Genomic DNA, 23,515 nt, shown 5'->3' with positions numbered 1-23,515 from the left:
CGTCAGGAGAGCAGGTGGCAATGGCAGTAAGGCCTTCATGTGGGTCAGGCAGGCAGGGTGCAGCCACTGTCCACGCCAGCTGAGTTCTCCAAGGAGCAGGACCCCAGCAGGCGTCGCGCCTGCTCAGCCCTCCTGAGGCTATGGCCACAAAGCATATTAATAACATATGGTGGTCTCTGTGTACCAAGTTGTGACTCTGAATGCAGAACCTCCATTAACCCGTTTTATCTTCAGGAAACCCTATGGCATGCCCACGTTATGGTTGCGGAACCGATGAGCTGTAAAGTTAAGCGCCCTGCCTATGGCCACACAAGATAATACACCCAGAGCTGGACTGGAACTGAGTCACTCTGTCTACAGGGCTGGTGCCCTTGATGACCACAACTCCATCTCTTCTCTGTGGAAAGTGGTCTTCTGTGCATGTTTTTCAGAGACTGCGGCATCACGCCACAATGGCCTCTGAATTGACTCAGTTTCTCCAGAAACGGATGCGTGCATGTGTGCTAAGTCACTTCAGCTGTGTCCCACTCTTTGAAACTATGAGCTGTAGACTGCCAGGCTCTGCCTGTCCATGGGATTCTCCAGGCAAGAATACTGGGGTGGGTTGCCATGCCCTCCTCCAGAAGTAATCATGGGACCACACCAATTCACTAAACAGCTGCAACCCACCACTTCTTCTGTATTAAAGCATAGAAATACTTGCATAATCAGGTGAGCGTTTTTAGCAAACAGATAGCCTGTGAGAGAGGTTCCTCGCTGAGGGACAGGCCCTCTGTGGCCATGGTCCTGCCACCAGCAGAGTGAAAGGAGACTGGGATGGGTGACCTCTGAGCTCTTCTCCCTTAGCGTCTAGAGTTACAGAATGGCTAGACACTCTGTATCTGGTCCCAGAAGGGATGGCTGTGGGGGGGGTGGATAGCCAGACGGTCTTTTCCAATAGGTACAAGACCATCAACATGCAGCTTTCTGCATGCCAGCATGCCATCTCCTGAGAGAGTAAGAGGGCACCAAATACTCCTAGATTCTAACGTTTCCCTATTTTGGCCTCATTCTCTATGCTGCTGCAGGAAGTTTTATTCTTTAGTGGGTGTGATAAGCCCTGCTCTAAGCATCAGACAACATGGCAATTTACTGTTGAAGTGTCTATGGCCCATCAGTGTATGAGAAAGGGCCAAGCTGCTCTGGCCAAGGAGTTCACCAAACACACTAGGACAGAGATTAAACTAGCCTTGCTTTCTTGCTATCTATCCTGGACACATTTGAGATTTGGCAGTTGGAACTAATGCCAGTGCAGTGAGGGGCCACAGGAAACCTCCTGGGCTTTGTTCAAAGCCGAGAGGAGCTCACGTGCGTGTACCACACTGCAGGCTGGCGGAATGTAAGACGGAGGCCTTTAGCAGCAAATGGATTCATTAGTGCAGCTTCATTTGTAACCCTGATTCTATTGGAAATGAGGGGGTGGGGAGAATTTGGGTTGGATATCTCCCATAGGTTTTCTTTTTCAAAATTGGAGGATAATTACTTTATCCTACTGTGTTGGTTTCTGTTGTACAAAAACATGAATGAGACATGAGTAAGCATATATCCCCTACCTCCTGAGCCTCCGTTTACCCACCGTCCCACCCCTCCAGGTCATCACAGAGCACTGGGCGGGGCTCCCTCTGCTCTTCAGCAACTTCCCATTAGCTATCTATTTTACATACGATACTGTGTATGTTTCAGTGCTACCCTCCATTTGGCCCACCCTCTCCTCCTGCAGGTTTTCTTTTTTTTTTTTTTCCATTTATTTTTATTAGTTGGAGGCTAATTACTTTACATCATTGCAGTGGTTTTTGTCATACATTGAAATGAATTAGCCATGGATTTACATGTATTTCCCACCCCAGTCATGTGAAGGTCACAGACCTGATTAGGTAAATGCTTCTTTGTGCTTTAATACGGAAGCAGTGGTGGATGGGTGCTGTTCAGCAAATTGGCATGTCCGCCTTGATTACTTCTACGCCTCTGCCCCACCTTGGCCTCACTGCTTTGTCCCTGCAGCCCTAAACCTTTTGGGGTCAAAGTCACTGGTCCCTAGAAAAGTGCAACTAATGGTTGGGTCTTGGCTTCGGACTGACTTGGGTTTAAATCCTGACTCTGTGGCTTGCCAGCTCTGTGATCTCAAAGTACTTTCAGTTTCTCCTTGAAAACAGGGCTCATAACACAGTTTTCAGATAAAGAAATGGAGGGGTCAGGGTGGCATCTGGTAGAAAGTAGACATGAGGTCATGGGAAGGACTGCTCTCATGGGTCCACACCCCCTACCTTCCATTGCCTAGCTGTGGCTGTGCATGCTAAGTTGTTTTAATCGTGTCTGACTCTGTGACCCCATGAACTGTAGTCTGCCAGGGTCCTCTGTCCTTCGTATTCTCCAGGCATGAATACTGGAGTGGGTTGCCATTTCCTCCCCCAGGGGATCTTCCCAACCCCGGCATTGAACCTGTGTCTCCTGAAGCTCCTACATCGCAGGCCAGTTCTTTATCGCTTAGCCACTGGGGAAGCCCTTAGTTGAGGCTGATGTTAGCTTATTTGGTAGATCTTTTCCAAATACATTGATGCTGAGCTGGGTTTTGGGAGGTGGGAGTGAAGTGGCGAGATGGGTGACAGAGGTCACTGGCTGGGAGGACCTAGGAGGTGTGGGGTGCTGAGCAGGGCGATGAGAGAGGGCCGAAGCCAAGTTCTGCGGCAAGTTCGAGGAGAAGCAGACCCCTCGCTGGCCTCAGCAGCCACGCCGTCTGCCCAAGAACCGTGTGCTGCTCCTGTCACGTGCTAGCTACCATCCCAAAGAGAAGGAGAGGTACAGCTTCTGTCTGCACAGACGAGCCCCCTCTAGTTTTTGGCTGTTGTTGATGTGTGGTTTGTATGTGTATGTGTGTGTGTGTGATGTGGGATCTCAGTTCCCTGACCAGAGATTGAACTTGTGCCCCCTGCAGTGGAACTGCCAGGGAAGACTCCCTATTCTCCATTCGGATCTAGAAGTCCTATGTCTTCACCTAAATCAATAAACAAACACAAACATGTTTTAATCCCTTACAGATTCTGAGAAGAAACAAAACAGCCCAACCTCCCTTTCATCTCAGGAACACCTTGCCTTTTGGAAAGTCTAAGAGGACTAAATTTAGGAGTCAGGGAGAACTGAAATTGAATTCTTGCTTTGCTATTTACTAGCAGGATAAGTTTTGTTTTTTAATTTAAAAAAAAATTTGGAATGTAATGACTTTGCAATGCTGTGTTAATTTCTGCTGTACAATGAAACAAATCAACTATAAGTAAACGTACATCCCCTCCCTCCTGGACCTTCCACCTACACCCTCTTCCCCCACTTTAGGTCACCACAGGGCACCAAGCCGAGCTCCCACGTGCAAGTTCTCTAGCAGGAAGTCGCATGATGACTTGGACGAGCTGGTTAACATCTCTGAAGCAGTGATTTTCATGTATAAACTCTGTGGGCAGGTGCTTTTGTCTGTGCAAGGATGCTCTGAGGATGAGTTCAGATGGCATATAAAATCCCTGAGACTAAGTAAAGGATGAATAACTACTGGGTTAATCAGAACTAGGACCATAGCAGCTAGTTTCTAAAGTAGCATCTTTGGTGAGGCTCATGCTTTAAATAAAGACACCCTGTGTACACTGGATTCTCAAAGATAGTTGCCAAGCAAATGTGACTCTGGCTTAGCAAGCAAGTGACTGGTCTCTCCTGACAAGACCAGAGGTGGCTTCAACCACAGGTTAAGGCTTCTTGGGGAAGGCCAGTTACTCTCAGGAGGTATAATTAGAAGCCCATCTCTTTATCTGGGAAATCCCCACATTCAAGAACTCTTTATTTACCCTTAATAATGACTCAGTCCAACAGAATGACTCTTATAAACATCAGACTTAATTACATATTTTTTCAGGGATAAACTAAAACTGAGAACATGTTACTATGCCCTTTCCCCTCATTTCACCCCCCTTATCGCTAAAAATGCATTGCTTCCTTCATTCCTGTTGTTGAGTACCTTTGAAAATAAAAGCCCACACAAAGACACAAAGCCACAAAATCAACCATGAATGACATAACAATGACAACTAAATACCTTGGGGACATATGCAGACCAAAATGAGCTAATCCTTGGCATACAGAAGAGAGAAAGAGACAGAAATGATCAAGAGATAAATTCCAGAAATGATAAACATCAGAAAGGTCAATCATTCTGTCTGTGTTGTCAGCACTGGAAGTAAGGTTTTTATGGCCATGTGTGAGGCCCAGCAGTGGTAAGACAAGTAAATAAAGAAAGAGGCAAACCAACAGATGAATAAAATAAAGTCCACTTGGAGAGGCTACCTACTTTGTTGAATTAAATATACTATACCTTATAGATTTTTAAAAAGCAAATTTGGTCGAGGACTTAGCATAGAATTAACCTGCAAACCCAGTTTGCTGGAAAACAAGAGTGGCTGACTTCAAGGGCAGGCTGATCACACTCTGGAGGAACAGGGGTTAGAAATCAAAGCACCCAAACTCAGCACAAAGCTCCCAGCAAACTACATAAGCTTATGGATGAGATCCTGCCCTGCAGAAGATTTTGAAGCTTAAAAATTGAAGGGTCCAGACACATGTTTTTTTTTAAGTATCTTTGATATTAATTTCTCATTTTGATATTAATTTTTCATTTAGATGCTTTCTTCTCTGCAATCATCCTCTTTGTTTCTTCAGCCTTCTAACTTTATTGAGACTTTCAACGGCTAAGTCAAAGATCTCTCTTGGTAAACGCCACATTTCTCTTGAAAATACGTGGGTTATTTTAAAATGTCTTCTGATATTGATTTCTAGCATAATTGCACAGTGATAAGAGAACAGACTCTGTATGATTTCAATACCTTTATACCATGAAAATTTTGCCCCTTGTTTTATGTCCCTGGATATGTTCCAGTGTCTCCTAGTTTATAGTCTATGGGAACTTGAATAGAATTTGTATCCTACTGTTATGTGAAAATTACATAAATCTTAATTATGTTGAAGTGTTTCACAGTGCTTTTCAGGTCTACTATATCCTTCTACTTCTCTTGTATTCATTAATGAATTCTCAAGAGTTTGATATTGAAACTCCAATTAAAAACCTTATTTACTTAAAAAACTGTAATATATAGTGGAACTATGTATACTTTGTTCTGTATTCTCCAGGTCTCCTGTAAATGTGTTATCATACTTTCATAATTTAAAAATAAAGAGAAAAACTGGAGGGTCCATTACAAGTGAGAAAGGCATTGAAACGACCCCCTTTTTCTTCCTGTGATTGCAATGGAAACCAGGAGCAGTTCTTCAGCAGGAAATTCGATAGCAAGCTGCAGCTGTAATACTGTTAAAATAGCAGGTGGTAGTATGGTCATCACATTAAGAGGGAAAAAAAGAGAACAAAAAAAACAACACGGGCAAGTTGAACTTGGTAATAGCACAGTGAGATCAAGGAAGCATGTGAAATCTAAGAAGATACACTTTTGTTCTGAAATTAAGATGAGTTTTATGAGTGTGAACTATGTGACCTTCCTAATGAGGAACCAAAAAGATAATGATGTTCTTGGTGATTAAAAGAGGAGCGAGGAAATCTAATTAGACAATGAGTGTGTTACTCTTGTTGGGGAAACGTAAACCTCTTTTCAGCAGGGCTGGCTGATGAAGGCGCATAACTTGCTATCAAAGGATGCTGTTCCTCCGTTGTCTTTAATTACAGCAGAATCAGGGCCTGGTGTTGTTCTGCAGGGAAGATGAACCAGGCTTCACGGCTCTGGGAAGGCATGGGGATAAAGAGGCCAAAACAGCAGCCTCTCCCACAAAGCCCAAGGCCTAGGAAGTTCATAGCAGAAGTTAATTCAGACCCATCAGCTCATCACAGCCCTGAAAGAGGCAAGGCTCTGGTCTATGCTGAACCAGAAGCTCCAGCGTATGCTGACATCAGCATAGCCAAGCACTCTGTGTTAAAGCCTAAATGCTCAGGCTAACGGCCAGATGTCAGTGATTCAGAGGGGAGCAGGGTGTGAGGGAGTGACAAGGAGCCTCATCAGGAATGAATGTGAAATGTCTGCATGTTTTTCCCCTAATATGTTGACATTTGGCAGGTTGGGGAAAATACAAATGCTGCTGCTGCTGCCACCCGCCAGAAGCATTAACATTAGTCTCTGACTCATTCCCTCCCACCTGGATTTAAATAGTGGATTTGGAAAATAAAAATCATACATGTTATCAGCAGGAAATGGACAAGCATGTGCAGCTTCGGATGTCTCTGCAAGAAGAAAGCACTTGATGAGCACTTTCTTCAACTGTTGGTCAGGATGTCTTCCTTACATTGCCTTACATTCCCTTACATTGTCTCCCTTACAAGGAAGACCCGGTTGGAGGGGACCCTAAATTTCAAATTAGAACTAGGACCTATGGGGGGGGGCTGGAATGCAAGGGGTAGTGTGAGAACAATGTGTTGATTTGGCTTTCTTGGTGGGCGGTGGGGGGAATCTACAAGATCATTAGAGTATTTGTTCTCCCTTTGGATAGTGAAGACTTTCATCCTTTATGGAGGCTGTTATGAACTGATTGTTGACTGGAAGATATATTTATTAATATATTTATATTAATATAAATATAAGATATATTTATTAATGCACTCAGGATTAATAAATTACTGGAAAATAACTATTACAAGGTTCAGGGCTATATCCTTCAGTGTAGCACCAAATACAAGCCTAAAGGTAAACTATCAGGAAAATCTAAATGATGGGTGAATGATTCTTCAGTGGGACTCAGAAATGCTTGGTAGATGGGGTACCATTAAGAAGATGCTTCAAAGGTAAGTGTAACTTAGGCAGAGAAGAGTCAAATGCTTCCTTCTGTGACCCTACAACACACTGGAAGAGACTGGATACTATGGGTTAGCAAGAAGCACAGGATTAAGGCCAGACACACTTGGGTACATAACCTGATGTTAGGGCGTCCTTCCATGGTGGACTTTCTATCTGAGGCAGGAAGGAATTCAGTCACATGGCTCAGATCCTCTGAGCTCCAGACATAGCTTCCTCAGAGGGTTCTGAGCTGTCTAAAGCCACGTCTGGCCAACACCTATTAGCCTATTAGCTAATAATATTAGCCTATTAGCTTCTTTATTCTGCTGATGTAGCACCTGTGTACTATATTCTATTGTAAATGCCTGTTTACTTGCTTATACAAGGTTGGGAAGTGTGTTCCCATCCATACCTCAATCTGAATCTAATTCCTGGCGCATACTAGGCTCTAAGCAAGCATTTGCTGATGGACAGAAGCTGGAATGTGCAGTGGGATCCAGGGTCCCAGGCAACGGAGGGGGTTGTCTAGAGTGGTGGGTGCAGAGAAGGCCACGGGGAACGTGGGGACATGATGGAGGTTGATCTCAGGGCAAGGCTGATCTCAGGCTTTTCTGGGAGGCAGGTTTCAGCAGGGGGTGAAGAGGTTGACTCTGAGTTTGGGAAGGGTCACTGGGGCCCCGAAGTGGCCGACTGCAGAGATTACCAAGGACGAGGGACCCACACACCGTAAGAGAAGCTCACGACTAGACGTGGCACCTGCTCTGGGGTGAGTGAAGGGGGTGGGCAGAGGCAGTGGGAGGGGTGCGGCTGGGGCCTGCTTTCTGAGACCTATGGGCTGACAGGTGTGAGGGGTGGCGGGAGGGAAAAGTCAGAATGACCTCAGAGATTGGAGTGAGGGCTGGGTGTGAAGATAAGGTGTACATTTGCAGGGCGGAGGGGGAGGTGACAGGGAGAGAAAGATGGAGCGTGCCCTGATGGAACTTTCAGGCGGCAGAGCGGCCTGTGACCCAGAACTGAGGAGAGAGTTAGGGACACAGACGGGAAGCTCCCAGACAGCTGCCCAGAGACCAGCCGGCTCCCGGGGGCCCCGGGCTCCCAGGTAGACCTGCCCACGGAGCACATCCTCAGGGCTCCTTGGAGACTTTCATTCAATGGCTCTGGGACCAGGCCCACGGAACGGCATTTCTGAAGCACCGGAAGCGAGGTCTGAGGGCTAAGATAGGGCTCCCTTCAAAGACGCCCAAGGACACAGAAGACCCTACCCCCCTTGCTGTGACGGGGCCGAGGGGAGTCTGGGTGTTTGGGGGGAACGGGCTGTGAGGCTGAGGTCTGACTGTCCGGACTGGAGGCGAAGGGAGAGGAGATGCCGGATCCTTGACCCCTCTGCCCAGCCCTCAGGTTGCACCTGGAGCCACCCGGGGAAGGTGAGGATGTTGGGGGCCTTTATGGAGGAGGGGGTGGGGGGCAGGCTGTGGCCAGCTTTCCGGGGGCTGCCCTAGGTGAGGCCGGCCAGAGCGCAGGAGAAGAGCTGTCTGGCTGCCTACAGTTGAAGAAAATCTGGTTTGAAGAGCCAGCCTGACATGCATGTTTATTCTGGAGGAATGCCATTAGCAAAAGAAAACAGAGATTTTGTCCTCATGGCTTCCAGAAGCAGGGGAGGTAGACTATCTTCCAGGCTGCTCCGAGGGACTGAGACTTTGCCTGAGGGAAAAAAACTCCTGAGCCCAGATGCTGGCTTCACTGGAATACTTTGCCATTCTCCTATGCAAGGACAAGATTCTGAGGAGTGGTCCCTAGTCCTGGTACTTAACTCAGAGCCCCTCGTTGGTGTCGCTGCAATTTCACAGATGAATCTGCTCTCCTCTCTGCACCATCCCCTCCTTCCCGGCTTTGTTTGCTTCCCTGTCCCTCTCCCCCGCCAGTTCCAATCCAGACATTCACAAGGCTCATTGCATGCCTCACAGTCTCTGCAGTGCCGGATGTGATCAAGTTCAGATCTTCCCTCCTTGCACCCTAAGGACAGGGAGGGGGGTGGTTCTTGCCCAAGACCCAGCGGAGGCAGAATGGGCTGGCAAGTCCAGAGAAAGTGAGTGGTTTCCTCGAGAGGCAGAGGTGTGCTCAGCTCACCAAGCTCAGCCGCCCTGGCTGCATGCGGTCCTGGCAAGGCTCTAGGATGTCAGGGCCGGGTGGCCTTTGGAGGCCTTATCCACTCCAAGAAGCTTACAGATACTTCCAGCAAGTTGCTTTCAATAATCAGAACAGCTGCTACCATCCCCAAGGTCATGGATGTCAGGCTTTGGAGATCTGCTTCTGACCCTAGTTTCCTTTTTTTTTTTTTTTTGCAGAATAGGGACTTAGAAAGCAAGAAGGAAGCCTGGAGTGTGTGTGTGTGTGTGTGTGTGTGTGTGTGTGTGTGTGTGTTTTATATGTTCTTACATTTTACAGGCAACCATGGATCAGAGGGCATCATGGTGTGTGCCAGAGTCAGACCTGGTACCCAGTTTCCCCATCCATCTCCATGTCAGTCTGTTCTTTATCTTCTGCTGTCCCTCTGGCCCTGACAGTGGTCCTGGGGCTGAGCAAAGTGGACAATCTGAAATGCTGCTTTGAGCTGGCATGCTGCTGGTGACCTGTCCTGTCTGTGTGGCTTCTGGAGGAACAGCAACTGGTGGTGACTGAGGGAAACACCCCACATCAGCACCAGCCACTGATTCACCTCTGAGCATCACCCGCCGACCTGGGTTGTCTCTCCTTTTACCTAAGCACCTCCTGTCTCAGCCCACTGCCTCCATAGCCTGTGTCTTCTGCCTTCGTTTGAGGTTGCTTTCATCTCATTTTCCTGTATTCTGTAAGTGTAGGCAGAAACTATGTGAAAGATGTTTGTGTGAGAGGTCTGTTATGAGTGTGTGTTGTGATGGATTCACACATCACTTCAGGGCCCAGAGTCCCCACAAACTCAGCTCACAGTCCTTGAGGGCAGACACCAATGAACGCCTGGGGATGCGGCACGTCTGTGTGTGCGTTTGGGGGGTGTGAGCAGATGGCGTGTAAATGCTTAAATGGTCCTCTAAAAGAATGTGTTCAGATTACATAGAAGATGGGAGATGGAAATGGAAAATGAGTTCAAACAGGCTAACTGCTGACCTGGGCTTCGTGTGGCTGGCTGCCCTGGGGTATGAAGCTATGTCTTTCCCATGAGCTGAACTGTGTCCCCAAGCCCACATGTTGGAGCCCTAACTCCTGATGTATATTTGGAGACAGAACCTTTAAGGAAGTGTTTAAGGTCAAGTGAGGTTATAATGGGCTTCCCAGGGGGTGCTGGTGGTAGGGAATCTGTCTGCCAATGGAGGGCATGTAAGAAATGTGAGTTCGATCCCTGGGTTGGGAAGATCCCCTGGAGGAGGGCATGGCAACCCAGTTCTTGGGAAATCCCAAAGACAGAGGAGTCTGGCAGGCTGCAGTTCACGGGGTCACAAAGAGTCATATAGGGCTGAAGTGACTTAGCATGAGGTTATAATGGTAGGGCCCCAATCGATAGGATTAGTGTTCGAATGATGAGAGGACACCCCAGGGAGCCCTCCCTCCCCATCTCTGGCCATCTCCATGCCCCCCTCCCCAGCATTCTCAGAGGAAAGGACATATGAGAACAAAGCTGGCATCTACAAGCCAGGAAGAGCACTCCTATCCAGTACAGCCAACAGCTCTTCCTGGCTGACCTTGGCCTTCTGGCCTCCAGAACTGTGAGAAAATCCATTTCTGCTGTCCCAGCCTGCACTCTTTCATTGTCGCAGCCCTGGCAGGTGAATATATCCTTCATCTCCACAAGCTGCTGTCCTTGGCTGGGACACACCTCTCTCCCGAGTTCACAGCCCAGGGGTACAAGCACCCAGACCTCTCCTGGTCAGTCCTGGGGTCCTCCTGTCGGCCACACCCCCACGGGCAGCCCCACCAGCTCACAGGGACATGGCAGAGTCAGTGCAGGGGCAGACCCCAACCTCGCCTTTTGCCCTCAGTTTCATCAAGACCAAGGGATGGGCATTCGCAGACACCGCGGTGTGGGCAGACCCAGAGCTGGGAGAGGAGCAGGTCAGGGCTGATTCCTGGTCTGGACAATTCAAGTCACCATGTCCTCAGTGGCTGAGACTGGTCCTTGATACAGAGGGCTGTGTGAAGGCTTCCGCTCAGCCTGGGAGTGTGAGAGTGCGTGTGCGTGTGTGTGTGTGTGTGTGTGTGTGTGCCCTTGTGTCATGTCCTTTGGCAAACCTTCCAGCACTGAGGAGGGGTCTGGTCTGGGTCTCATTAACACCTCTTCACTAGCTACGTATACTTCAGTGTCACTTAGCCTCTGGGGTCCTCCTCTTACCCGTGTTTAAAATGGGCTAATAACCTGTCTTGCACAGAACTAGCATGATGCCTGGAAACCAGTTAATATTTGGTAAATGGTAGATATTATGATGATCATTATGAACATGCCCCAAGAACTCATATCTTAAAATGAAGTCTTCAGAATTAAGTCATTAGCCCTCTTTGCTTTGGGCTGAAGAAATTATCACAAGGGACAGGGAGGCCTGGCCTGCTTTAGTCCATGCGGTCACAGGGAGTCAGACACGACTTAGTGACTAAGCAACATTAGGGTGAGTTCCCTAGGAAGACAATCATCTAATAAGCCATTTGGTGTCTGGGTTGGGTTCTGCTAGTGCCACGTACAAATAGAATACACATCCCTGTTAAGAGCCACCAAGTGGAAGTTTATCGTTTTGGAGAGAGCCCTTCTCCAGAAACGGATAACAATATTTCACATGTATGTGTGTAAAAGCCATCATGGGCTTCCCTGGTAAAGAATCCACCCGCAACTCAGGAGATGCAGGTTGGGAAGATGCCCTGGAGAAGGAAATGGCAACCCACTCCAGTATTCTTGCCTGGAAAATCCCATGAACAGAGGAACCTGGAGGGTTACAGTCCATGGGGTCACAAAGAGTCGGACACAACTTAGTGACTCAACCACAACAAGAAAAGCCATCGTATTCTACATGTCTGTTACCTATATTGTGCAGACTAGCCCCCCAAAGTCTATCCAGTAAGGAGAAGAAGTCAGGGGGGGAGGAGCAGGCAAGCCTATCTTGGAAGAAGGCTTAAGGTCAAAAGCATAGGCATTCAGGCAGGCAGAGGAGGGAAGGAGCATGCGGTACCCACCTGCCACTGCTGATGAGGGGCTTATTTCTAAGACACACACAGCACAATGTACACACAATGCAGAGAGAAAACAAGAGACACAGATCACACATTTCAGATGGTTGGTGGACAAAGTTCCCTTCCTGTCAATGCTGAAAGCTGTTCGGGGGCTGAGGTCCATATGAACAAGGAACACCTTTCCTTCCTATTTACCAGACAGTTCCCTCTTGCCAAATCTCAGCAAATACACACGCACATAAACACACGGACCATCACAACAAGCTGGGCCTAGCCGGTGGGGTGAAATGTCACACGAGGAGATGGACACGGCAGTGTGAGAATGGAGGGAAGGCGGGATGAGGGCTCCCAGCGGGCCAGTTGGGGCTCTGGGGCCCCCTCACCCCGTATGGGAGGGGGCGACCCTCAGAGCAGGGATGGATGTCCCAGCTGATGTCCCGATGAGGACCAGCCTCTTTCTCCATTCGTTCCGATGAATGAGAACATGACATGCAGTCAACATGAGGGTCAGGATGGCAGAGTTGACCTGGTTTACAACTGCAACTAGAACCCCTAGAATCATACACTCTTCCTGTAAGGCATCTTAGCATTAAATCTGATTAACTCCTGAGATCGATAAGACAGTACAGCAAATTAAACTCTTCCATGGTTCCATCTTGCTTAAGGCAACCACTGTGCAACTTGGTTCAGAATTTGGTTCACTCCTTTTGTAAGGTGCAAAGCTCGCCTCATGATAGACCAGGAGCTATCGGTGGCCTTGTAAATGCCACAGTATCACAGGCTAAGAGAATGACCAGGTTGGGTGGTGGGGTTGTGTTCGCATCTAAGGTGGAGTGGGGAGCAGTATGGATGGACACAGGCCAGCAGATCTCACCTTCCTCCCCCGCCCATCCAAGCCCCGCGTCCAGGCCTCCTGCACTCACCATACAGTGTGATGCTGGCGTTGGTTATCCCAAGCTTGTTCGTGGCCACACAAGTATAGTTCCCATAATCCTTCTCTGAGACGTTGAAGAAGGTCAGCGTGGATATGTGGCCTTTGTTCTCGATCCTCATGCCATCCAGGCCGGTGGCCAGCCTGCAAAAGAAGAGGAGGTACTGGGGGTCTGGTTCCACTCATGGAGTGAGGGGGCAGGCAAGAGGGGCTGGGGATTCACCCCCACAACACACAACTCTCCTCCACACGAAGCCCTTCCCTCCAACTAACCCAGTCCCTCTCCCTCCAGCTGTAAGCACCATAGTCTCCATCAGGGGTGGAAAGGGAAAGTGCCCCCACTCCCAGGCTGCATTCCGGGGCTCCTAGTCCTTCAAGATGACCCCGTCTACAGCCAATCTCAGATTCTGGAACAAAATCGATCCACATTTCCTACTTCCCAACTTCCTCTGCTTTTTGTTGTTGGTTCTAAAAGGAGGCTCTGTTATAATGGAGGCTGTCATCAGTTTGGTTTTGCCATATCTCCCCCCTGGACTCCATCACCCTCCTTCCGTGTGGGGCATCACCCATCAAGCTCTGCTTCAGACACGCCCCATTTCTGCTTTCAAGGTACCTGGTGTCTTCCTTGAACCACTGGAACTCAGCCATGGGCACTGCCGAGGCTTCACAGCTCAAGATGCCCTTCTGGCCAACGGAGACCCCTGTGTTCTTGGCTTTGGAGATATAGGGGGGGTCTGTAGGGGGATAAGGAGCAAGGCCATAAGACAGATGAGAGGCAGGACAGTTGACAGTCACCTGCTGTATACACCCCCTCCTCCAGCTAAACAACCATCTATCTTAGGAAAAGGACTTCTTGCTTGAAGATACTGCATTTACCCCCGCATCTTCTTCAAGCCTTCAAATGAACCCAGAGTTAACAATTCTCCCAATTAGCCAAAAGCTCTGACAGTCACAGGAAGGCCCCGTGGCCCTGGAGATGGTGATGGGCACGGTGATCTCATACAGTGTTTTCATGTTGGAAACAGCTTGGATCTATTAAGAAAATGGCCTTGCCATTACTTGCCCATCCCCATGCCCTTCTGCTCCCTGGGACTCCCCGATAGTGGGTCCACTCACAGTTGACAGTGATCTTTACTTTCCGCACGTCAGGGGCAGCGACGTCATTCAAGGCGCTGCACTCATACTCCCCGGACTGGTCACGTTTGATGTCAGAGATTTCCAGGTATTCATCCTCACTCACAAAGCCCTGGCCTTCTGGGAGGCAAGAAACAGACAGAGACAATCAAGAAACTGTGAAACTGGGGACATAACTATATTTCCATCTAGAATTTAGAGGAGAAGGAATGCGAAAATCCATAAAATAGGGTTTGAACCTCAACTCAAAGATTCTAGACATCTGTTGGCCCCAAAATATTTGAAGAAATTCTCTGATTGAATCTTGGGTCAATACATTTGGGTCCAAGTCACTTTAACTTTTCAGATCATTTGTTAAGAAGGGCATATCATTCATTTTTTAAATATGATTATTATGAGGATTAACTAAGAGAGTACATGTGAAATACTGTAGCACTTTAATAAGCTTTGCTATTTTGAAAGAGAATTGTCATGGTCAGCAACATAATTTTTAAATGTGGGAATAAGTTTAGGGTATGTGAATATGGACATCTTCATTTTTCACTACATTTTCACCGTGTACTACATGTCTTTATACACAGAATACAAACTACTAAGACTTGTAGAATGATTAACATTTTGGTACAAACAGACACAAAAGAGTTGGTTGGTTTCAAACGTCCTGGATAAGACAAAACGGAGAATGAATGAATGAGGAAACCCTTCTTGACTGCTACGCAGTAGGGACTCAATAAACATTTGCCAACATAAAATAACTCTGAAAGCCCCAAATGATAGAGCTCTAGTTACTCGAACCTAGGGTGAGGGTACTTAATAATTTTAATACCCAGCTTTGTGGGACACTCTGGAGGCTTTGCTTGTATGCGTGCTAAGTCACTTCAGTCGTGTCCAGCGCTGTGCAACCCTATGGACTGTAGCCCACCAGGCTCCTCTGTCCATGGGATTCTTCAGGCAAGAATACTGGAGTGGGTTGCCATGCCCTCCTCCAGAGGTTCTTCCTAACCCAGGGAATGAAACTGCGTCTCTTATTTCCAGGCATTTGTGAAACTTGCAATTCATGATCCCAAATACTCTGGGTCTGAGAAACTGACATTGCTTGCAGCCACCATGTCACACTCTTGCAACGATCTGCCTCTGCCTCATTCCTCATTCCACTTCTCGTGGCTCAGTGCAAAGAAGACAGACCCTCTGTTGTCCTGCATCTGCCAAAGCATCATGCTCCTTTAAAAACTCAGCCCACCCAAGGGCCAAGGAGAAAGTACATCCATTTGCATTTCTTATAAGCCTGATACCTGATTTCTTCTTGTGCTCCGGGCAGGAGAGCAGAATTAGTTTTCAGGATGATAAAAATGTGTTGTAAATTTTCTCCAAACCCATAGAAGCATATCTAATCCAATGGTCGCTCAATCAGCCAAGTCTGGGCCCACAGTGGGTTTGGGGCAGGAAGAGAATGTCGGGGCTGAGGGAGGTGATGGGCAGACACCAAGAAGGTGCTTTGGCATCCTGATTCTGCTGACATAGAAGTCTTGGGGCATTCCCACCATCTACCCCTTTCCCAGGACACGGACTTTTTTCAGCTCTTCTGGCCTTTCTTGCCTCCATACCCTCCTTACTTCAGCATGCCCATCCAGGCTCTGCCTTTAGTATCTGGATAATGGTTGCCAAGACCAATAGCAGAAAGTGAGAGGCTTCAGGCCAACATGTAAACAAACTGAATCTCTCCAAGTGAGCACCGCCCTGGGAGCCCAGTCTCATGCTATTTTGTGAAGGAAATCCTGCATTACTGGCCAGCAGGAGCATTATTGGCTGGGGTGGCCTCCTGGGACTTGGGCCTGTGGACATGACCCCAGGACAAGCCCACAGGGAGAGTTTCAGGATCTTGGGGAATCTGGTCGAGCCCACATGAGGAGTGACTAGACGCAGAGGTGAAGGGGAAAGCGGGGTTCGGGGCTAGCCCACACTTCCCAGCCTGAGACCTGGGTGTCAGTTCTGAATGGTATTACCAGGCAAGTCTGGTCCCAGGCACTGGACAAAAACTTTGAAAATTGTGGGGGAGATGCTCCAGGGCAGTTGCCTCCTGGGCCCCGGGGTGGGGTCTTGTTTGCTGGGACCCCAGGGTGGTGGTGCTGGTCACTGCCCTCCACCCCACAGACATTTAACCATCCAGGCTGGCTCCTATCTAACTCCTCAGGGTCATTGGAGGGATGTCAACATTCTCTCACCCTCGTCTCCTTGTTTCTCTTAGACTTAACAGCGTCTCAGTGTCAAAGGGGACTCTGAAACCTCTTATTTCAGGATGTGTAATAAAGATACTTCCCAGGTGGTGCGGTGGTGAAGAACCCACCTGCCAATGCAGGAGACCCTCTTTTGCCATCCCTGGGTCAAGAAGATCCCCTGGAGAAGAAAACGGCAACCCACTCCAGTATTCTTGCCTGGAAATCCCATGGACAGAGGAGCCTGACAGGCTACAGTCCATGGGGTCTCAAAGAGTTGGTCGTGACTAAACAACAACAAAGATAAAAATTGCCTCATTCATTAAAATGATGCTGATTGACCAACCTAAGTGTTTTTAAGGAAAAAAAAACAAACAAACAGCGAAATCATACAGACATAATGACTTTCCAGATTCAGCGTGCCATTTTTGCAGTGAATAAATATAGCAGGATGGAGAGGATGGCTTTCTCCTACAAAGACTCCATCATTCTTTCAAATTGTACTGCAGTGCATTTGCCACGAGTAATTAACCCCCCTGTACTTAACCAAGGAGATGAGCTACCTGCAGTGGGCCTGGCAGGAACCACTGGCAGGGTCACTGACCCACCTTTCTTGGAGAGAATGAGTTAGACCCACAGCAGGCTGCCCAGTTTATACCAGACAGATGGCTTAAAGCCCCTGATGAGGCAAATCTGTGATGCTAGTCAGCACAGAGCAGAGGGAGCCCTTCGGGGATAACAAGGGGTCTTTGCATAGGACCCCGAGTGAATGTCTTCTACCAGAGTGAGGGGACAGACCCGGGTCTCCATGGGGGAAGCTGCTGGACAACTAGGCCACCTTCTGGAACACGGGAATTTATCTCCACTCTCTGTTCTGTTTTCATGGACTGTTCTGTGACAGCAAATAAGGGAGGAAGTAAGAGTGTTTTGCACAAAATGAGGGTTGTTATGATAATACTACCTCATTAAGTGAGAAAATGAATTTTGTCAAGTTTGTTCCGTAAAGTAAGTGGTTCTTGGGTTTTAATTGGCACATAAATTCCTCTGAGATTTTATGTATCACATATAGATTCTGATGTAGTAGGTGCAGGGTGGGGCTTGGTTTCTGCATTTCTGTCTTAAAGCAAACCTGTGGGGGAGATGTGAAACTCTCTTTCTCATATGTTTTCTCAGAAAACACAGTCTAGTCTTGTAGCCTATCTTCTCTTTAAAGTCCGTTTTGAATGTGTGTTCAGAATTTCTCCCAAGGTACCCAGAGCATTCTGCCTGCACCCCATCTGCCCCCCTTTCTAAGTGTCTCAGGATTTCTGTGCTATTGGCCCCTTCCACACTGTCCTCCATGTGCTGTTCTCAGCCCATTCTGACTCTCTCGTGCACCTGGGTCTGTGAAGGGGTTGGCTGGTCAGTGACATTTACTGCCTGCCCCTTGAGTTGAGATCCTTGTGGAGCTTGCATCTCAAAACGCACCCTTTCTCTGGAGCTGCGAGCTTTGCTGGCAGGTCATCACTAAGCATCTGGGCCCTTGAAACTATCTTTCCCACTGGGTCCTTGTGATCTTACTGCAAAATACCCGCACCCTTGAACATCACTTTTGCTAAGAAAAGGAAGAAGATGTTGACAATCGTCCCCACCTCAAGCCCAAAGAAGGGGGTGGAGATGCTGTTTCCTTAACTGCTTTGAATACTGGGTGAGATTTGCAAAGCAGAACAAATCTAGGTTGCTAAATGCCTGGAGACCTGGCAAACTGCGGTGTGGAATGCTTTCCCTGCCCTCTGCAATTATGGTCGTGACATAAAATCCTGATTCCACACTGCAGAGAAAAGGGCAGGAGGCTACAAATGCTTGAATCCCCTTTGCTAGCTGCCAGTAAGGCAGATTGCTGACTGGGGGACAGAGGGAGGGAGACAGGGAGGGAGAAATACATGAGTGGGGACAGGAAAGGAGAGAGGAGGAGGAGGAAGGAGTCACCGATGTAAGGAAGGAAATAAAGGTAGATGGGGTGCAGGCGAGATGCCCAGGCTGCAGGCAGGATGCTCTGGGTACCATGGGAAAGGTTGTAAAGACACAGTCAGAGAGATTTAAATGAATAGATAGGCTACAAGACTACAGCATTTTTTCTGACGATATGAAAATAGGAGTTTCACATCAGCCCCACTGTTTTGCTTCTGGTAAGAGGTCCTGAAATGAGCCAGTAACCCAGAGGCATCTCATCCTGCCCTATGCATTGGGACAGCCAAATATAACATGATTGGAAGTCAAAGGAAGTGGGCTTCGCATCACTGGCAGAAATATATTAAAAATGCGGGTTATTTCTTTCCACGGAGGAGCACTTCGAAGCAGATAAGTCCAGCTCACTGTATTAGGAAGATTAAGATCTGCAGGGATACAAATGGGACCATTTTTCAGGGGATGGAGAGGGTCCCTGGACCCGGACCCTGCAGATGCAAGGCATGTGCCAGGGGAGGGGCTGAGTTGGCTCCACGGTTCCATGGGCATAAGGCAGCCTCTTGTGCAGGAATATACATTCTGACATAACAGTCACAGAGCACAAGGACCGTGTAACCCCCAGCAGCAGGGCCTGCACCATCTCAGAAACAGAGGGAGGGGGAGCTGACACACCCCAAGAAGAAAGGTCCCTGGTCCAGCCTTCTACCCCTATTGTCACCTGCAGCTATTTCACTCATCCTTATGGTGAGCGAGGTGATGGGTAAGAAGCCAAGAGGTGGAGAGGATATGGAAGGCAAGGTCCTTGACCTTGGGGAGTCCACAGCTGATGAGCCGAGAACTGGAATACTTTATGTTTTCTTTTCAGTTTCAATTTTTCCATTCTTAATTGTTTTGGACTCTCAAGTCAGGGATGGTGGGTCAGGAAGACTTATGAGAGATGGAAGAAGAAACCTGGGTGTTCAGGAGTGAAAGGCTCAAAGAGAAAATTCAGGGTAAAAGCTAGGAGCTTCCTGACCCACTTCTCTTTCTTTCTCCCTCCACATCCCGTCCTTCCAAGTCTGCTGTTTTGCAGCCGTCACTCTTGGCCCAATTTCCCCTTCTTCCACAGCCAAGTCCTTAGAATTACAGAGTTGGAAGTACCAGAAAGGGTCAGAGATTTCCGCCTTCCACTTTTTGGATGATGGTCCCTGACAGAATATCTTTCCTTCTATGCGAATATCCCCAGGGATGATTCCAGGGGGCGGCCTATTCCTTTTCCAGACTCTTCACATCGTTCAAGAAATTGTCCTCATTGGGAGACAAAATGCTGTCCGGCTTCTCCCTTTGAAATGATGAAAAGCCACCCGCAAGGGGCCCCCAGCCCCTCCTTGCCTCCTCCTCAGCCACAGGAAGCTGCTGTTCTATCTGGGGAAGATGTTTTGTGAAGCCAACGCCAGCACCTGTCACAGCTCTGGCCAGGAGACCTGTCAGGAGGCGACTCGTGCGGTACACGCGGGGGGGAGGATACCCTGGAGAAAGAGAGCGGGGGGGGGGTGATGATGGAGGTTAGGAGGCGCTGGCCCAGGGAGGAGCGGGCTTGGGGGAAGAACGGCCAAGAAAGGAGAATGCAGATAGGCAAGAAAGTGAGGGGCGGGGAGCTGCGCCCGGAGGAAAGATGGTGGGAGGGGGTCACCCTGAGGGCACTGGACTCATGTGGCAGGGCTTCCGGAGAAGCCAGTAGTTAAGTCTCCTGGCTCCCCAGCAAGAGGGGCTATTATGGACGATTCCTAACGTCGCCGACCTTGGAAACGTGGAGTCAAATGCCCCCGCGACCCCATGCCTGCTGCTGATCAGCTAGGCTCACACCAGGCTTTCTGCTTGACCCCGGAAAATGAACAGTCCCTCGCCCACTCACCAAGGCTGGGTAGCCATGCAAGTGATCAAAGAGCTGATCCTACTTCTGTGAGGAGTGCTCCACGCTTAGGAAAAAGTGTGGTTGACGGGCAGGTTGTGTGTTTGCTGGAAACCCTGCCCTCGGGGTCTGGAACCAGGTCACCTCAGTGGGAGGGGCAGAGGGGGTGCAGTGTCTGAAGCCCCTGCGGCTGCTTCAGTCCCTGGGAGAGCTCGGGACAAGGCAGACACTGTCAGGGGTGCATGAGGGGATGTGTGCCCAAATCATGTCACTCGGCCTTCTCTCTCCAGGATTCTGGTCCAAAGAACAGAATCACAGAAGATGAGCCCTGAGCAGGTGAAAACACCAGCTTGGTGGCTGTCAAGCTGGCCTACAGTCTGGGCTCAGCATGCAAGGCTGACACGGGTCTTGCCTTTCTCCCTGTGAACTCAAGACACCTGGACTTGTACAATGCAAGGACTCAAGTTGAGTAAGGGCTGACTGCAGGCCCCAGACTGGACCTGAGAGAAGGGCTACCTTGAAATAAAGAGTCTGGGTTAGGAGGACTCCTTAGACCCAAGCAGAGTAGATCAGGTGATGGAAAGCAGCCCTCACTGGGAGAAGACTTAGCTGTTGGAACAAATAACCTCACAGTTGCCCCAGTCCCCCATCTTCCATGGGGGGAGAAAGAGTGATCCCGTGGGAGAGGGGATGGAGGAGCTACCTTCTGGAAGTCCACAGACTGGGAAGAGGGTTTCTCCTTCCTTCCTAGGGATCTCCTGGCATCCTTCTCCATCACACACCTCCTGACACAACAGCCTCCTTCTTTTGAAGGATAGAAACCTTAGAACATACTTGAGTTGGGAACCGGGGTAAGTTCAGCAGTTGAGAACCTTAGCACTCACTCCCCACCTCATCCACTCTCAGCTGCAGACACACAGAGAGGGAACAAGACCCCGACTTGTGTGACCCTCTTGTGCGACTGGTCAGGCTGAACTCTGATCACTCTGCACATGATGGCTGGGGGTTTGAACCCCTGAATTTGCCCCCCCACTGACCCTGTTTTCACTAGATCTGCTCTCTCTGCTCATCTCCTCTGCACACTTCCAGCCTTCCCCACCCCCGATCTCTCCCTACGACCCTGCAGGCACCCAGCAACACTGGGCTCCCCTCTGTCTTCCAACCAGGAAGTGTAGATGGAGGCCCCAGCCAGCCTTGACTCCCAACTTTCAGCTTCATCCCTTCCCCACACTGGACTTAAACAAAAGTGTGTTGAACCCACAACCCAAGATGTGTGCGTGGCTTGGTTTTACTGATGCTCTCTGAGATGCGTTCACTAGCTGTAGGAAGAATCAGGAATCATCAGAGTTTTGGAAACCAGATGACACTGTTGACCCAGAGGGAAGGGGCCGCAAAGAGTGATGCAGCAACAGCCAGAATATCTGTGAGGATGTGACCCAGTCCCCTTAAATGAGAGTTTGGATTGTGGGCCAGGGAGAGAAGACAGACAGACAAACAGACAGAGACCCAGAGAAGGGGGATGCAGAAGGCAGGAAGCTGGGACTTCACACACAGGCAGACAAATGGCTGAGGGCGGAAGCTTGAATCCGTTTCCGGAATAGGTTGCCTGATAAGGATTCAAAACATAGCTAACATTTATATTCTAAAAAGTGTCTAAATATAAATATACATAAATAGTTCAGACCAAAACATAGAGGTTGAAGAAAAAAAATCATCACACTTTCAAAAGCAGAGCTTAAACAGCTACGTTACTGATAAAATATTAAGGACACTTGGAAAGTTTTTATTTATTCCATGTTTTCCTCTTGTATTACTATTATTTGCACTCTGAACCAACAGGGTTATCTCAGTGTTAACAACTACCAAGTGAAATGAATTCTGTGCTTTAATCTAAATAAACTACTGCTTAAAAAAAATAAAATCTGATGAAGGCACTGAATGACCTATTGCTTCTTTCATTTATATATGTTTTCAGAAAGCTGAACCTGACCTTGCCTGCATTAACCTAAGCAGGCGCCTCCAGTAACCCAGACCCTGTTTCTCAAAGAATACCATATTTTGCAGGAATGGAAAGGCCCTGGGCCAATACAACCAGTGAGTTTCCTGAGGGCACTTTGGCAAACTGATGTTTTGAGCTCAGAGCAAACCTCCAGGGTAGGAATCTGTGGGGGACAGGTAGCATCCAACATCTTCAAATGATCTCTCTTTTTCTTTTCCATCACAGTTTATGACAGGATATTGAATGTAGCTCCCGGAGCTGTAAGACCTTGTTGTTTATCCATCCTGTATACAATAGCTTGCATCTGCTGATCCTAAACTCCCTCTCTGTCCCTCCCCTACTCTCCACCCCTTGAAAATTCTTTCTTTTTTTAATTTTTAATTTATTTTAAAATTTTTTGGCTGCACGGTGTGCTCGTTGCTGCCCTCGGGCTTTCTCTAGCTGCCGTGAGCGGGGGGCTCCTCTCTCGTTGCAATGCCTGGCTTCTCATTACAGTGGCTTCTCCTGTGGTGGTTCATGGGCTCGGCAGTACTGGTCCGCAGTCTCTTAGTTGCCCCCCAGCACATGTGATCTTCCCAGACCAGCGATTGAACCGGTAACCCCTGCATTGCAAGGTGGATTCTTAACCACTGGACCACCAAGGAAGCCAGAAATTGTTTCTGAGAATACAGCAACATCACAGCAAATGCTTTACCTCTCACTTGCTTTGTGGCGGGACTTAAAACTTTCCTTCCACCCCACCTGCCATGCTCATTTCCCTGGGACTGATGTGTATCTATAGTAATGCCATCAAGGCCTTTGTTATTTTTATAAGTGGGTAATCATACTGTTAGGTTTGCCTGGACAGTTGACACTGTTATCCACTGTAATTACTGACTGCTGGTTTCGGCTCTCAATGCTACGCTGGTCTGGATGATAATCCCTGTGGCCCCTGCCTTCTGGCCCACAGAATGGCCTGCGTCTGGTCCCAGGACCAGGGCCGCTGCCCATGCCCGACTCTGGGCTGCACTGACACACACACCTTCACACCCAGCGAGAGGTGGTGACTTGCTTGTCAGACCCTGCAGGGATCCGGATGCAGGGCCAGGATGCAGAGTAGTTCCCCGGACTCTGCAATCCTGGAGCTCCTGGGGCACCAGCTCAGTCTCCTCCTGGAGAACAGGGTGAGGGGCCGAGTGAGGGTCAGCCCTGCATGCCCCGGGGAGACACCCAGCTGGGGCTCAGGGCCCGAAGTCCTGGAGGGTCAGAAGCCAGACCTGGGCCTTCCAGTGTGGAACTGCTGTGGCCGCCCTTTCCCAGCTCCCTGGAGGAAGAGCACAGCCTGGTTTCTGCAGATGAAGCTCCGATGCAGCCTGACTCCTC

General features: G+C 48.8%; 1 protein-coding gene across 5 annotated transcripts in view; it reads right to left on the bottom strand.

The window, feature by feature from the left end:
• Nucleotides 1-23,515, bottom strand: part of OPCML (opioid binding protein/cell adhesion molecule like) — a 1,017,619-nt gene that overhangs the window by 7,281 nt on the left and 986,823 nt on the right. For 2 of the 5 annotated variants that reach the window (XM_070457403.1, XM_070457401.1), the window contains 4 exons: nt 14,086-14,223; nt 13,583-13,703; nt 12,962-13,113; nt 12,042-12,068 (listed from right to left, as the gene is read on the bottom strand). In XM_070457403.1, the coding sequence (XP_070313504.1) occupies nt 12,042-12,068; nt 12,962-13,113; nt 13,583-13,703; nt 14,086-14,223 (438 nt within the window). The remainder of the gene's footprint in view (nt 1-12,041; nt 12,069-12,961; nt 13,114-13,582; nt 13,704-14,085; nt 14,224-23,515) is intronic. The other 3 variants (XM_070457402.1, XM_020878162.2, XM_020878161.2) reach the window with 3 other exon arrangements.

The sequence above is a fragment of the Odocoileus virginianus genome, chromosome 28 (genome assembly GCF_023699985.2).
Source record: "Odocoileus virginianus isolate 20LAN1187 ecotype Illinois chromosome 28, Ovbor_1.2, whole genome shotgun sequence".
Taxonomy (NCBI): Eukaryota; Metazoa; Chordata; class Mammalia; order Artiodactyla; family Cervidae; genus Odocoileus; species Odocoileus virginianus.
This window is presented reverse-complemented; position numbering and strand designations above follow the sequence as displayed.